The following is a 17774-nucleotide window of genomic DNA, read 5'->3' on the forward strand; positions in this document are numbered from 1 at the left end:
TGCCGACGACGAAGTCATTGGTAGCGAATGAATTTTTACGTGCTAAAAGACTTTAAAATATTTTATTCTTTATGTCAGACAGATATAAAAAATATACAAAAAACGCAAAAATATTTTGTTTCAGTATTACAGAGCTATAAATACTTACGTTAGAAAATCTCTCACCAATAATGCTGACGCACTGATGGACTGAAAAAATTTGCTGTTGCACTGAACCAGGAAAACTTTCTACAGGTTTTCCATCACAAACGAATATCTCTTGCTTTGGAACACTGTACGATACTGGGAGAAGGACCTGTCAGCATCACATGATGACAGTCTTGCATACTTCATCAAAGGAAAGTCACTCGCGCACACTTTTTCACTTTCGCCAAAGCCCACTCCTCCTTCGAAAACCTTGGTAATTTTACACATAGTATGAAAGCCACCATTTTTTTGAACACACTTTTAAATATCTGTTCAATAGCTTCCACTTTCGGACCTTCGAGTGAGTTTTTTCTCAATGTCGTAGACTTTATTAACTCTCTCAGTTAATAACAAATTCATTGATGTTTTTAAGTTTTTGACAGAATGAAACAAAAAACTCAAATTTTGCAGATATGTAAAGAATTTGTCAATGTACTGTCGTTGAATAAGTTCTGAAGAATTTCAGATGAAGAAGCGTCAGCCTTTACTTTATCAATCAGCGATTTAAATTTTTAAAAATTGTTTGCATAATACACTGCTGCTTTCAACCAAGTCCCTTAGCGGAAAACTATGGGTCTAGGTGGAAGTACGAGATCTGAAGTTTTTGCTCTAGACGAATCAGTTCTTGTTGGTGCTTTCACAAACGCCTTTTTGCCATTTTTGATCAATTTGCACACTTTAGGATCCAATGTACGCATCTGCTCATGTAGTCTGTGTGAACCATGTACCATACAAGCTATGTATATTATGTGTGGGAAGCTTTAGAAAGGCCTTTGGCTGCCTTCTTCGTATATGTGGAGCAGCATCCGTTAGGAAGAGTAAAACACTATCAAATTACACTTCATTCCGCCATAACAACTCAAGAATTCATTCAATAAGCTAGTCATTGTTACGTGATTTGATGCTGATGTTTCTTTACATGCTAATAGAAAACACAGCTTAGAAAGTATTTTATCATTTTCTAGCACACTTATCACATTTCCCATTTTCCTATCGCTAGATTCTGGTGATTCAACAATGCTCACCTATTTTTTTTCATATTCTGCTCCAAACTTTCTTAGCATTTCTTCGTAACAGGCGGGCAAATGCAGTTTTCTTAATGTGTTTCAAAATTTGTGCCTTTCCTAAGAAAATTTCTGAGCCCCGAACTACTCAGTTTGTGTAAAAGAATATTACACAAAAGAGAAATGTTGCATAAATCTGCGTAATATATGGAACTTTCGAAACTAGGGTATGTAAAGAGGAAGCTGCTGCACCAAAAAGAACTTGTCTTTGTTCACTATCTGCTAAATTCCGCAAGGCCCGATATCGCTGGTCTGCATTTACTGACATCCCACATTTTTGAGGGAACAGAATTCTTTCCTCACTTGCAAAGAAGCCATTAGATTCAGCAGCATATTGTTGCAAACGAGAGCAAAACTTGACTCTGCTTTCGAGATTATATCGCCAGTCTCTTCACTTAAGATACCGAACTGCATGAACGCTCTACTTTAAACAAGAAGAGGGCAATGACTGAAGACCGTTGTGTACATTGTGTCAGCCGCCCACATCATAAATGAGGGATTCCCCTTTCAGATAGCGAGGCAGCACGTGTAGTGGAGGTCACTCACTACTCAATACGTATACGAATGAAGTTCATTCAAACTGCATTCTCATAATATGACAGTGCACGAGATTTTATTTTGAATTTAAAAATTATAATAAACAAAAGTCATAAATTATGGGTTTTTAGCAACATCATTTAAAATATTTATTTACATAAAATATTACATGAATATGTATTTTATGTGAAATAGAATATCATATACGATTGAAGTGTGCTAGTTCGGGAATTTCTGTCTCAGTTACAGTTTTCCACCTTAAAGCAAGAAATTTTTATTTACATAAAACTTCGTTCCCTAGTCGTTAGAAACTCACCTCGAACTCGCAAGAATGAGTGAATCGGCCTAGTCCTTTTATAGGAGTCATTCCAGTATTCGATTGGAATGGTTTAGGGAACTTAAACCTAAACGACTTGTTGCTGGTTGGTCATTTACCTGAAGCTTATACCTCGATTGCGCTTACAGTGAGACTAAGAAAAAGGCATCCAATGTAAAAAGGCACGTATTGCCTATCACACATATACGGACTGGGGGAGAAAACAACATAATAAAAAGATAAGAGCAGGGTAGAGGGTGTGGAATCTAGCAGAATTTGCGAAACAAACATTGGCCGCAAATGCACTGTTGTGAAACTATGTCCAGAAAACGACAACCAATCAGCGTCAAGCACGCAGTGGTGTGTGCATTTAAACTAAGTTATCCCTTCTAATGCCTGTTACTCTAATGTCAGCAGTTACTGACTAAAATAGCTGCAGATAATGGTTTCAGTGAACACACATCCATGGATTGCTACGATAGACGTGAATTCTCTATGACCGTTAAACCACCTACCCTAACCGTTCTGCGATTACATTGTTTTGTCAAAATAATAAGTTGTACTGCAGAAACAGCGCTGCAGTAAGATAGTCTATAGTGGTACTGTAAGGTGCATTGCCGTTGAACAGATATATAATTCCCATATATCTGAATTTTTGCTAATGTACGGGGAGGACGAGTGAACTTTTAATGTAATAAGTAATGTAGATCAGTAAGCAGAAACTTGGTCAGACAGAACTGCACAGCAGCTGACCCAAACACTTTCACTAACTGGACAAATATCCATAAGCTCGTTGCTGATTGGGTACTGTAATAAGACAATTCCACAACGGTTCATTTCCGATTTCTTGTTATTCGGAAACTTTTGCTCGAGTCTAAATACCCTACCTTGCTCCGACCTTATCGTCACGTTGCTTTTCTCCACCCTGTATAAATTGAAGCAACTGCCAGTGAGAATCAGTTCTTGAAAAGCTTCACGCTCAGCTTAAGACTGAGTATATGAAAAGATTTTGGTAGCGGGAAATGTTGTCTTAAATAAGAAGTAACATTGTAAAATGAAATTTTCAGATCACTGTTTATTGTAAAACACGTGGTACATCGTCACTATGTACCGAGCGGACAGCGTCAGACTGAACACGATTCGCAGGTACTTGAAATCGATTGTTTTCAGGCCCTCACTCGTCTCTCTGATTAGACACTAATCGAGGGACTCTGATGTCGTACAAATAAAAAACTCTATCTGTTTCAGTTGGTTTACTTATTTCAGCAGGTGGTAGATTTACTCGGAATCAATTATTGGCAGACCCAGATTAATCCTCAGCTGAAATGGAAATGTGAAATCAATCGAAATTCGGGTCGCCAGACTCTGACCCATGCGGCAGGTTTAAGCTTCTCACTAGTTCTGTACTGCTGACAAATGCGGTGTAACAGTGTGATTACATTCAGAAAGATTCCGAGTTGGTACCTCTAGACTAGAATATGTAATACACCGCTTCCAGCGGGTTTTCTAGCAACATGCGTCGAGTGTCACTCTAGACAAAACATGATAATTCAATAATAGGTCCAAATTAACGCAAAGCATCACACATAAAATTTTCATAGTGACAAATGTAGTTTATTGGCTTGATTTAGACCCAGTAAAGTTTGTATCGTTCATGCGTCACCACATCCAGCTAGATAATGTCTCGGCAGAGTAATCTGAACCTTTGCCCATTGAGGACGTGTACACTCGCCAAACCGCAACAGTCACCTAGAAAGTGAGAAATGACTCGGGCACAATTCTACACCTACACTCAGAAACGTACCTCCGAATTCCTATATACTTTCCATATTTCAAATGTAACTTAGTTGATCAATAAGGGTCTCTGACTACCTACTTCGGAAATACAGTTCGAAACACCTGCTTCAGCACAGCTTGCCTGCTACATGCGAGTATCGCTGGTCAATTTTACGAATCCCAAACTGCTCCACGAAATTTGTTTTAACGTTTTGCCCTTTAAACCCTAGTGATAGAATCCGAGCATTTCCATTGGCCATTTCTTACTTCCACCAATAATACTCTCCAGTACAGATCTACTCCTACCAGATCTTTTCAAAGTTTATGTCCGAGAGGTTGTGGAAGAACACCTGTCACAATGAGGAAGTCACTAGCCCTTTAGCTATCATAGTAAGCCCCGACGACAACCCACTTAGAAGGGCTACAGAAATCTCAACTATAGTTGAGGACATAGGTTGGAAGGGTTACTCTGAGATGAAGAGGTTGGAACAGGAGAGAAATTCGTGCCGGGCAGCATCAAATCCGTCTGAAGACTAATGACTCAAAATAAATAAATAAATTTCAACCCATTATGTCTAGGCTGCACAAAAGCCCGCACCACTGAATATCCGAAACAGACTCTAGCATCGAAATAGCCAAGGACTAGCCGATGGGTGCAGGCAGGAATGGTATGTTACCAGTGAGATTGGGTTCCCAGTCGATCGTTGTCGAGGTCTGTGGCCCCTCTGGTTCTTATACCCGTGTCAAGCGAGCAGAACACTCCTTCGCCTGCCGGTGTCCAGACGGCTGACGAGTGGTCCGGCCGCAACACTTGCGCCAGGTAACGACCGGTGCTGGTAGCGGCGAGTGTCGCAAGTGCGCTGACACCAGTTGGCCGGCGGCGCGGAGGCGATCGGCGAGGCAGCGCACGCCTCGGCTGAGCAGCGGCCCGTCCTTGGGCATTGCCACTGGGCCACTTCTGGTGGTTGCCAGGGGCACGGCGGGCGAAAGTCGGTGACATATGCGCGCTTCAGGCGCCGGCGGTTGCCGTAACACGCCAAACACGTCCGCTGCGCACAGTGGAGCATCACAACTGCTACTGGCGGGGTGACAGCACCTTAGGGAACAAAACCGCTGTTCGATTATCGGTTTCTTTTTAAACTTTTTCCTGGACACTGGGCTAATCTCTCGACTGCACGATAAAGAGTAACAGAAGTAAATAAAATGATAAAACAAGAAATGGAGGACTCCATGGTCTGAAGGCAGCTTCTGTCTCTCAATGAAGGCATCGTGAACCTGTCCTGGACAGAGTGTGCTTGTGCGATTCAAAGGTGCCGTTACTTCGTGTGACCTCACCACAGAGACACTTCATCGGTCATGTCTGAAGAAACCACAAAAATGGTTCAAATGGCTCTGAGCACTATGCGACTTAACTTCTGAGGTCATCAGTCGCCTATAACTTAGAACTAATTAAACCTAACTAACCTAAGGACATCACACACATCCATGCCCGAGGCAGGATTCGAACCTGCGACCGTAGCGGTCACTCGGTTCCAGACTGTAGCGCCTAGAACCGCACGGCCACTCCGGCCGGCAAGAAACCGCAACTGGAACTGTAACGTGTCCAATATACATAAACCTTTCGTCACACAAGGATCAGCTGCACTATAGTATTGTTCGCTGACGGATGCCGTTGTGTACAGGGAAGTTCAAAATGGCTCTGACCACTATGGGATTTACCATCTGAAGTCATCAGTCCCGTAGAACTTAGAACTACTTAAACATAACTAACCTAAGGACTTCACACACATCCATGCCCGAGGCAGGATTCGAACCTGCAACCGTAGCAGCAGCGCGGTTCCGGACTGAAGTGCCTAGAACCGCTCGGCTACAGAGACCGGCGTACAGGGAAGTAGCCTCATTGGACGATCGAAATGAACTCCAGAAAGCCTCAGACTAAATTTCCAGTGCCTGTGATGAATGACAGCTCTCTTTAAACGTGGTAAATGCAGCATAATGCCGTTAACAACGAGAAAGCATTGAGCATGTTACAGCGCATAAATATTTAGGCGTAATACTAAGAAGACATACGAAATGGGGCGATCACGTAGAACAAGTGTCAGGAAAGGCGAATGAAAGACTTGGTTATGTTGCAAGGGTTTTGGAAAAATGCAGTGCATCAGTAAAGGAAATGGCATACAAGACGCTAGTGCGACCGATTCTATAGTGTTGTTCCAGTGTTTGGAGTCCTAATCTAGTAGACATGACAACGAACATTGCAAGAATTCAGAGACGCGCTGCTAGGATCGTAACTATTCGGCATAAATCATACGAAACTGTAACGGTTTTTCCCGAGAATCTGAAAGTGCAGTCCTTGGAAGAAAGACGACTTGGTTCTCGCGAAACTCTGTTGCTTAAATTTAGACAACCTATGTTCGAAGATGACTGTGTGACCATTCTGTCAGCAACATATATCTCTCGTAGGAATAAAGGGAAAAATAGTAAGAGAAATTATGGCGCATATAGACGCGCGTAGACTGTCGGTTTTCCCTCGCTGAGTTCTCGAATGTGATAGGAAACAAAATTAATAACATTGGACCGTTGTAACCTCCGCCATGCACTGTACAGTGGCTTACGCAGAATATGTATAGACTTAGATACTAGATATAAATGTAATACGTACTTTCATATGAGTTCCTGAAGATGTTATATTAAGAAATGAGACTGTATACTGAAACAAATAAACACACTCTGAACTACAACTACAGGGCTCGGACAAATATACGGAAACATAGCGAGAAATTCATCCTTGAACATAAGTGCCGATACTAGCCAAGCCTGCACGTAGCGCTGTTGTGTTTGACCACGGACGGCACCTGCGCAATGTCCTCAACACGGTGCAAGTGTCAGTCATAGTCAGAACAGTGTTCTGTGCAGTTGCGAGTGAGTTAAATGAATTCGAACATCATCAAGTTGTTGGTTCTCGTATGCTGCATGCTTCCGTAACCAATGTAGCCGAAATGTCTGGTGTTTCAAGAGGAATTGTGTCGTAGATTTATACCGCGCACAGGGAAAGCGGAAGCATATCATCCGCTGACTTATAACGTGGACGAATGTCTGTTGAGTGACGGTGACGGAGTCTGATTAAAGAGGACTGCGACGAAAAATAACGGGACGACGGCTGCAAAAGCTCCATAAGCAGAGAATTGTGGGAAAAGTGGAATTCCAAAACTACTCATCTGTGATGCAGATGCTTGTAATAGGGAATCGTGATGCCGAAACCATAAAACGAGTTTTGTTTTACACTGTTGTCAACTTCTGGCCCAGTTTTCACTCGAGAGTAAAACATGGTAGGGGTACGGTAATGATTTGGGCAGCCATACTGCAGTATTCCATGGTCCTCATGGTTACTCTGCATGACCGAATTATTACCAAGGGATGATGATGTTGGCTGATCAGGTCCATTGCATACTGTAACGTTTGTTACCCAATGGTGATGCTGTCTTCCAAAAAGGCAGTACTGGTTTTTGTGAATTGTCGCATCTCTTGTGCCCACCACGTTCACCATATCTAAGTACCATTAAGCCTTTGTGAGCTACTTTAGAGAGAAAGGTGCGTGATCACTATTTTGGAGGAAGAGTGATGCCAGATTCCCTTTAAAACCATGCAGGGCCTGTATTTATCCATTCCCAGACGAATGGTAGCTGTTTTCAATGCCAACGGGTTTCTTACACCGTCTTAGGCCTGGTAGTGTGTTGTCATTTTCGTATTTCCATATTTTTGTCCACCCCCACGTACGCACATGACAGCCAAGATTCGAAACCGATGATTTTGCTTTAGGATCAAAAGCCAAATTAAAAGAGAAAATGACTACATCGTGGTTATCATAAGGCACTATCGTCCATTAGATCTGAGCAGTTTGCGTTAGGACGTTCAAACTGCACGGCTGGCCGCAGGGCATGATGGGAATTACTATGTGCTTGTATGGTTTGGTTTAGCGACGAAGCCCACTTCATTTGGATGGGCTCGCCAAAAAGCAAAATTGGCGCAGTTGGGATACTGAGAATCCGCATTTCGCGATCGAGAAGTCTCTTCACCCTCAACAGGTGACTGTGTGGTGTGCAGTGTCCAGTCACGCAATAATCGCTGCAATATTTGTTGATAGCATAGTGACTACCAAACGGTATGTGAAGGTTTTGGAAGAAGATTTCATCAAAATTATCCAAAGTGACTCTGATTTCGACAAGATGTGGTTCATGCAAGATGGAGCTCGAGTCCATCGAAATAATAGAGTGTTTGACGTCCTGGAGGAGCACTATGGGGAGCGCATTCTGGCTCTGGGGTACGCAGAGGCCTAAGGCTTGGGCCTCGATTGGCCACCATATTCTCCGGATCTGAACACATGCGACTCCTTTCTGTGGGGCTATATTAAAGACGAGGTATACAGCAATAACCCCAAAACCATTGCTGAGCTGAACACAGCCATTCAGGAGGTCATCCACAGCATCGATGTTCCGACACTACAGCGGATCATGCAGAATTTCGCCATTCGTCTGTGCCACATCATTGGCAAGGGCAAGGATGGTAGGCATATCGAATATGTCATAACCTAAATCCGCATATCTGTAGCGATGTTTACATGTTGAATAAAGTGAATGCACGCCGAATTTTGTAACTAATTTACGTTTTTTTTTTTTTCTGTACGTCCTAGCGACAATACTTCTGCCCTCTCTGGCCCTAGTCTCTCGGGGTCGTTCACATACTGCATGGCATTCAATGCCGTTCCTCTCAACCCACCGATTCCATATCCGAACGACAGTCGCGGATCCCGACCAACGCTAGCTGCAGTGTCTTGGAACAGTGAGCTGCAGTCTCTAGAGGCCACTAAGACATCAGTGTTGCGGATGTCACGGCTGTCAAGTGTGGTCTGGTATTGTCATGAAGAAGGCGAGGGTGCTCCACGTGTGGATCAACTCTTCAAATTGGAAACTGAAATGCTGATCACGCGCATATAAAAAATGTAGTACACTTAATGCCAATTTGCCATACGTTGCTTACCACTCTCTTGGTTATGCAATTTTAATAGCCAATGGAGTATTTAAAAGAGCAAAGTATTTCTTCAATGGAATCGTTTACAAGTTATGTTGCTTTGCAGATTCAAACCTATGAACTAATTTTTCAGTCGATGAAAAATTCCTGGAGGGAAGTCATTTTCTCGCGTAGGCTGTTTTCATTTTTGAAATAATAACTAAATCTCGAAACAAAGCGATTATTTGTAAAATAAAAACAGCCTAATTGGGAAAATGACTTCGCTTGAGAAATTTATAGCGGCTCTGGACCTCGTATATAAAAGACTATTAACGAATAGTTAGAATATATGAAGACTTCTATGTCTCTGAAGCACAATCAAGATTTTGGTCTGATAGTTACTTCGTGCATAAGAGCTCAACATTACTGCAATACGTATAAATAGATATTATACGGGACAGAGGTACTACAAATGACAACATTTGCGCCACAGACTATTTATTATAAATTCCAATTCCAGTTTTGGCCTTAAGATGCGTTACCACATTTCGATCGCTTTGTCTGCGTATGCGATCAGTGTTTAACTAGATTCTCCTAGAAATCAGTAGCAGTGAACCGTCTAGATACTGAGTGTGGATATATGATGCACCGCGTAATCTACGGAAAATTTTTGTTCTACGTAGCTCCACACTAATTATATAGACTTTTGTGTTTATACATGCAAACTGTACTTGCATCAAAATTGATTGTTTTTTGTTACATGAAAGCGCGGAAGCTACGCAAGCATCTAATTTTTGATTACTTGTAAAATGCAATTTTCATTTTTTACCTATATAAAATACACAGTAGCCTGCATTGAACGATTTGCGGTTCTAATTATGTGAAAAAGAAACAAACAGACAAATAACAAGGAGAAGTCATCAGCTCCCGTTCCTGTCTCACTCATTCATTTACGTTTCTTTTCCCACCAATGTTACCAGTACGAATGGTAATCTTACTATTTACTACATTTATCTAAAGTACCAAAACTATCGAACGATATCTTTGTTAGAGAGAAACTATAGACACAATTCACGACCAGAAGAGGAAATGGGCCAAACGATAGCGGTAGAAGAAGTGAGTACTCTGCGCCGAACATCGGAATATGGCTTTCAGTGCACAGAGGAAAAGGCAAGCAGACAGTAATATCACTATCTTTGGTCTGAGATTCTGAATCTTATTTTGTAATTCTTTCGCTTATAAAATAAATAGTTTGACATTTGGTAAAAGCATCGAAAAGTGAAACTTCCTGGCAGATTAAAACTGTGTGCCGGACCGAGACCCGAACTCGGGGTCGTTGTCTTTCGCGGGCAAGTGCTCTACCGTCTGAGCTACCCAAGCACGACTCACGCCCCGTCCTCACCGCTGTACTTCTACCAGTACCTCGTCTTCTACCTTCCAAACTTCACAAAAGCTCTCCTGCGAACCTTGCAGTACGGCAAAGGTCCCGAGCTCAGTTGGTAGAGCACTTGCCCGCGAAAGGCAAAGGTCCCTAGCCTCGGTCCGGCACACAGTTTTAAACTGCCAGGAAGTTTCATACCAGCGCACACTCCGCTGTAGAGTGAAAAAATCATTCTAGCATCGAAAAGTGTTTGCTATTGAGTCATAGCCTAACTGTGACATTAACATTTCTTTCATGTAACATTATTGAGCGGTCTTCGTTTACCCATTCATAAAATACAATTTATTGCTTTAAAAACATATCCCTGGCTTTCTTTACTTCACAACAAAAATTTTATAATAAATATTGAAAAAAATTGCAGTTGACTGTTGAAAGAGAACTGAAACTCAGTTTTTTTCTATCTAATCTTTTTACTTTTTTTCTTTCTACGAAAGTCACCAATAGTTCCCCTTCCTGCTCTTCTTCTCACCCCTTCCCAAGCGCGGGTTCTTAGAACTGTTTCGTAACAAAAATGATCTTGTGTTTGAACAGTCGACCATTTTCCTAAAAGTATCGTTGTTTGCTTGATGTATAATTATTAATTTATCAACACAAATTTTACTGTTCACTGATTAGCAGTATTTAGCTACTAAAGGAGAATCCCTAATGTGGTTTCACTACAGAGCAGTTACAATACTAGGTATTCATGTTGTAGACTATTTTGTCCGTACTCTTACTTTAGTTATAGCTCAACTTAAAAACGCAATATCGTCCGATAATACTGATAGCTTCTACAACGCAGCTATTACAACTTTTTCGATATAACATAAAAGTTTCCCAATCATATGTGTCAGAACTCTAGTGACTTCGAGGGAAACTTTTGCATTATCATAACAGAAGTCAATATGAGCGCTCGCGAGTTATCATTCCGCAAATAAGTTTATGATCTTTTCTATTTTACAGACTTTCACTGGAATCAGGATGTCGTCGACTGATTCTCTGGGTCCACCTGCCACCTTCCTGGGCGACTACCACATGAAGTTCATTAAAAGACTGACGTCAAGCAATCTTTTACGGAGACCTCACTTCACGATCTTGAAGGTAAATCTTAGCCGTTGCACTCTGATTTTTGCATTTATCTGAATCATATTATTAGTATCCACAGATATATTTCTTTACAACAGCTTTCTTATTTGCTGTTATTTCATTTCCTAAGACCATGAAAGATTTTTTTTACTATTTACTTAAATAGCAATATGAATATGCAACGGGTAAGCGCTATGGCAATGAATAACTTTTCCTAAGTTTCTACGTTTAGAACATTCGTTAGATCCTCACTAATGACCAGCGTTTCCCCACAACAACTTTTCTTTTTTATGAACCTGTATGTAAAATTTATAATAGGAATTTCTCTGCTATAAACACTGTATTGAGATGTACTGTCGCTGTGCTGGACAGCAGGAAACGATGAGGATGACGCAGTAGTTCACTAACTAGGACCCTACTTTGGAAGAAGGCATTTAAAATGCTTTGCATATCGTTCAGTTTGAGATTTATAGTTTAATTCTCTTTAAAAATTCTTTTATGGTGACGATCCCTTCGTCCAAGTGACGGTGATCCTTTTCCCAGTATCCACTGAGATAAATTAGCACTTCGCCTGTAAGAACACAGACTTCTGTAAGATGTCCATTCCTCGACACCAAATAATAGCAACAATGTTGTCTACTGTAGGTATTATCGGGTTTCCCTCTTCAAAATACCGGTGATGGAGGATATTATTTTTTGAAATAGTTAGCATTATCATTTGGTGTTAGCCATCGTTACACGAAGCGCAGATGTCGCCGATAGATGGAGCCTAGCAGTTTTAACACGTTTCATACTTCATTTGTCAGGCATTTGCTCTACTGCAGGAATGCCATGCTGTTCTGTATGAATATTTTGTTGGCGTAAAATCTCAGGGCTGTGGAAAACTCGGTACGAAATAACTTTTTCTTTTTCAAATAACTTTGAGCAGGATATTACGGGAAACGAAAAAACAGTCGGTCGTTCGAGAACTAATTTAATTTAAGGAAGTTAGTTTCCCTCTAAGGCAGAGACCATAGAGGTTAGGTGAATACTTGTCGGCTCCAAAACCTGCAGATCTGTTAACTTCGTGCGAAGTCGTATTTTCACTCATCATCAAAATGTAATCAACAAACACTAAACTCTGGTAGCGTTCATAAGTGGCACTATTTTAAACCTAGATAATGCACACAAAGAGAAATAGCTGTAATCGGATGATAAGACTGTTAAATAGGTGGAACAGCTTGTAATCGGAATCAGAGCGAAGTATTGGCTGATATGTGTGGAGTCAGTCAAAAACGGACATAAGCGCAACAAAAAAAATCAAAGAAACGAATACGAAAGGAACATTCAACAGGGATCATTCGGTCAATCAAATTGGAACATCACTCAAGTGATATATGCTGAAGACATTGACTAGATCCAGGGAAGAAACAGTACTAACGAACAAGACCATCCAGACCAATTGAGCAGGTTTTGTATGCTTTAAGAAATCAGACCGTCTCGTCATTAGGTGGAATCCAGTGCAAGAAGTTTATCCCAGCCACCGAAAATGTGAAGACAAGCCTATGAAATAACCATCACGTAGAATTTGATATTTCCAAGCATTGTTCACAGCAGGCATATCACATCGGACAGAAGTCAGTGTGCGTTGATCCAAGCTGGGAATCGCGCTAGCTACATTCTCTGAAAAGTAGGTTTAGACTCCAGATGAACAAAATATTGAACCAACCAGTAATATTTTATGAATGGAAGACACTGAGTATCTCTAGAAAAATTTCTACAATTTCCTTGTTTTTGAGTGAAATGTCTTTGGTACAGAGAACGGAGAATGGTGGAACCATTACTGTCGCGAGCTGGATGAAATGTAGAACCGTCGAAACGTTGTAGTCCTGCTGAATATAACAAATTTCTTGCACGGGTAAATCATACCAGTAAATCGATGCCAGCCGATGGGTTTTGAAATACATGATTTAGTTTCTAGTGGAGGAAATCACAAGTGAGAAAAAGAAAAAAAATGTTGAAGAGATGAAGTCTTCATTGACCCGATGCTAATCGGAGCATATATGTCAGAGAGCAAGAAATATGAGAACACAGTAAAGGAGAAACATTTTAGATGCATGCGATTCCTTAAGCCTGATTGTGATACGGTTTTGATGATATACGGCACAGAAAAGGAATGACGAGTTCTGCGTTTCTTATTTTGCGTGCCCGTAATTACGTGTTTAACTGAAGGAATGTCGTGACAACGGTCTGAAAAAAAAATCATCCTCAATGTCGGAAAATTACACTAATTACACGACATGTGGAAACTTTGAAGAGACAAAACGACCATTGTTTTCAGTCTATTTCACTGACTGAAAAGGGTGTTGTTGCTCTTTCTGAGAGTTTACGTTTTACGCCGCCGTTTGTAGCGACCTTTAGAATATCGCCTAGGTTGATCATAGAGCCAGAGTAGCTCTTGAAACTCAGATGAATTGGGTAGTCGTTTGCCTCGACGATGTGTTCATGCTGATACACGATTTTTACAGCTGGGTACTACAAACCGAAACGATCAGTTGTGATTGGATAGGAAGCACTGAGGTTAAGAACGTTGGTAGAGTAGCTGGAATACACGATAAGTTCAATTAAATTTGACGTCGTCAGGCTGAAGCAAGCAATCTATTTGAAACACATTCTTTTATTTGCCAATTTCTGGCCTGGTAGTCTATCGATAAAGCGCGTGCCTGGAAACAAAGGTCGCGTGATCGAATTACGGTGGGACCGTGGTTCGAGCTAACATCCCGAAGATGTTCGGTCTTACATGCGGTTCCTCTTCGTCGAAATGTCTTGGCTCAAACTCGTCTAGGGGTTGAACCGCACGTGTCGCTTTACACGTCCTAAGTTAGACACTTATGACCCTTTGGTTAAACTGTCTGGCTGATGGCAAGTTTGCGAAATTGAATGTTTAATGTAACATATAAAAACAGTAATAATAACGTCGGGAGCTAAATTAACGACCCATAAATGATACAGCCCACACAGTTGCGATTTTGTTAGAATAATGTTTATTCAGAAAGCAAACTAATAGCGACAGTAGTCGTATTTAGAATTAGTATTACACTATATCCATTTGATATAGTTCGACTATTCACAGTCTCATCGCGTAACACAAATCCAACACTCCACCTCGTTATTTACGCGAAAAGTTAAATGCGAAATTTTCTAAGTCGTTTCACTTCCTAGCTATCTAAAGACCCGACAGTCCGCTTTCGCGTCTCCACCAGCACTGTACCTTTGGTGTCTAGACCAGAACTGTCCACCTAGCGAGGTGGCGCAGTGGTTAGACACTGGACTCGCATTCGGGAGGACGACGGTTCAATCCCGCTTCCGGCCATCCTGATTTAGGTTTTCCGTAATTTCCCTAAATCACTCCAGGCAAATGCCGGGATGGTTCCTCTGAAAGGGCACGGCCGACTTCCTTCCCCATCCTTCCCTAATCTGATGAGACCGATGACCTCGCTGTCTGGTCTCCTTCCCCAAACAACCCAACCCAGAACTGTCCGCTTTTGCGTCTGCACCGCACTGCCGTTCTGCCCGTCCCCGACCGCGTCTCCGGCGTGCCGAACATCGTTGCTCAACTGACTAGTGCAGTTCCCTTTCCTGAAGCCGTCCATCTGATTGGCTACAGCTTATTATACATTATTTTATATTTTAACATATTTAAATAATCAAAGCTTGACCACATTCTCGTTATAAATAAAGTAACAATAATATCCATTACATAATAAACGTTAAATTCTTTTACATAAAACCAATACAATTTCCTTCCTAGCTTTGAATGCCATGGCCAGCTGCCTTGCACCAATGTGCTTTCTGATAAATAAATAAAGAACAAAAGTAACTACTATGCACTAAACTTTACGACAAACATCCTATTACCTAATGATTCAATAAGGTGTCATGTTGTCATCGTCCAGTGTGTTTTGTGAAGAGGAAATGATGATCTGATGCTTAACTGAAAATACAGATAATTTAAATTTGCTATATCTTTTAAACAAATAAAGTTACAGAGTTGATATTTACAACCTTTGTCTTTTTAATGATGCGCTTCTATATGAAATGTCGATCGTCAAGATCGACCGAAGCGTTCAGATTTTAGCCTTCATGACTTTGTTACAAAACTTGTGAATTTCACTTTAACAGTAAATCCTAAACTATTATAGATATGATCAATATTTAAGTTTTATTGCGATCACCATGAAAATTTATGGAGGATGGTAGATTAAAATTACTGTGGATTCAGGCGTCATTCCCTGCATTAATACAGGGTTAAATAGTTTTCATATATGTTTCCCTTTATAGCCGATCTTCGGTCCGTCATATTTAACACTGCTACATCTCCCTGGCCACAAACGGCTTCTACGGGATTTCCCTATGACGTAGGTTCTGATCTGTCTCACTCGCACACTACAGCACTTAGGCCTCATTCAGCATAATAGACGCCTGTGAATTTTCGCACCTCGAGGCGAATCTGCGCTCTTTGTGGCACACAGTCCTGGACGACAGGGTTCGTACTGAAGGCTGACTCTTTCACCCACATATTTAAATGAGAGCGGGAAGCTCGTTAACTCACAGTGGGATGTATCAGTCTGCCTTTAACTTGACGCTGACGTTGAAAAGACGAGCCTATCCTTGGCTCGAGGTGGTGCAGTTTAGACAAAATTTGTCATTTCTGCGGTTCCTGTAAAAGAGAGAAAGATATATTACCACTCTTGTTGATTGGTCCTAGCTGGTGTAACCTGAAAAAAGAGAAAGACATACTCTGTTGATGGATTAGCAAAACTTAATCCCTCAGCAGGTCAGGCCAACGCGTGGTTGGCCTGTGATGAGGTTGTTGGCCCAGTCCACGGATGAGACGGTTGCGGGAGCGTCCCGTCTTCTCGTAGAACTTCCTGGCGATGGCGCGAAACCTGTCTCGGAGAGGCAGGATCCCGGTGTCCTCGTGAAGTTGGCGCGTCGAGAAGCGCCTCGGAAGATACATAGCAGTCTTCAGGGCGCGGTTCTGTATCCGCTGCAGAGTCACAATGTGAGCATCTGGGGCTTTCCCCCAGACCACGGCCGCATACTCTAACAGTGGGCGAACCAATGTTAGGTAAAGCGTGATAGCGTGTTTCGGGGCACTGCCTTTAACTTAGCTATCACATCTCATTTATGTGAAGATTCATTGGGAACAACACGTGACTCCGATTCCATGTTATCTGTAGGTGCCCTTTCCCCAGTAGGATTACTGTAGTAGGTAACTGACACGCTAGTCGTCGAACTGGCGTCCAGTCGAAGGACTTGCACCAGACCGTTGAGGCACACGGGTTGTTGTTATTATTATTATTATTATTATTATTCTCAAATGCCTTGATCGCCTCTAGTGAACTTGATAACAAAATTATATACCAAATGCGATGAAGACTTTTGTGAATAAAAGACTATACCTGTACAGAAAATTAGCTAAAGAGACTACTAGAAAATATCCTGCGATGTAATCTGGAATCCAACCTAAAGCTTTTATATGAACGGAGACGTAATTAAAGGTAGATTTTCGAGACTGGAATAACCGAGCAAGGCTGTTGAGTGCTATGCTGGGCAAGGGCGATACCAAACCTGTTCTCTTAACGGCCTACTTATCGCTAGGACTAAAAAGGCTGGCGAGCAGGTAGGGAGCAAGCAAAACAGGAAAAGTGACGCGTTTGTTGTCATGCTTATCCAATCTACATCAGAGCGGTTGCGGGCCCGGTAAAGGTTAACTCTAGGTAATGTTGCTAGGTGAAAGCTATTATATCTTATGAAACGGCTGAAAAAGCTGAAAGAACAAGTTTTTACTAAGGTATCTATCACCGTTGAGCGTGTGCTTACCTATCATCCAGAAGGCGTAAATACCAGATGCTGTTAAGCGTGGGCGGTTAAAGGCGCTTCAGTCTGGAACCGCGTGACCGCTACGGTCGCAGGTTCGAATCCTGCCTCGGGCATGGATGTGTGTGATGTCCTTAGGTTAGTTAGGTTTAATTAGTTCTAAGTTCTAGGCGACTGATGACCTCAGAAGTTGAGTCGCATAGTGCTCAGAGCCACTTGTTAAGCGTGGAAGCGGATAAACATCAATCGTCTTCGCTCCACCGTAAATGCAGATGAGCAAACTGACACCTCTTGTTTCAGACCTTCACAGTGGTCGCAGCAAAAGATATTTACATGGAGCACAACCATGAGGCACACGCACTGGCTTGTACGGATATGTCGGAGTATTCTCTCTGGTACCTCAAGCCTTATGATGTTCAGGGAGTATAAAATGGAAACTTGTGAAATGTTAACCAGAAAATGCGTGTATTTCCAGGCATTAGTTGCAATGTTAACAGTTCTTTCACATTTCAGGAAACCA

At 41.7% G+C, this 17774-nt stretch overlaps 1 protein-coding gene across 1 annotated transcript in view; it reads left to right on the top strand.

Moving 5' to 3' along the window:
• The window catches only part of LOC124545096 (carnitine O-palmitoyltransferase 1, liver isoform-like), a 149532-nt gene that overhangs the window by 77559 nt on the left and 54199 nt on the right, over nt 1-17774 (top strand). The window contains exon 2 of the mRNA XM_047123912.1: nt 11270-11407. Within this exon, the coding sequence (XP_046979868.1) occupies nt 11288-11407 (120 nt within the window). The 5' untranslated portion in view covers nt 11270-11287. The remainder of the gene's footprint in view (nt 1-11269; nt 11408-17774) is intronic.

Source organism: Schistocerca americana, chromosome 1 (assembly GCF_021461395.2).
Source record: "Schistocerca americana isolate TAMUIC-IGC-003095 chromosome 1, iqSchAmer2.1, whole genome shotgun sequence".
Classification (NCBI taxonomy): domain Eukaryota; kingdom Metazoa; phylum Arthropoda; class Insecta; order Orthoptera; family Acrididae; genus Schistocerca; species Schistocerca americana.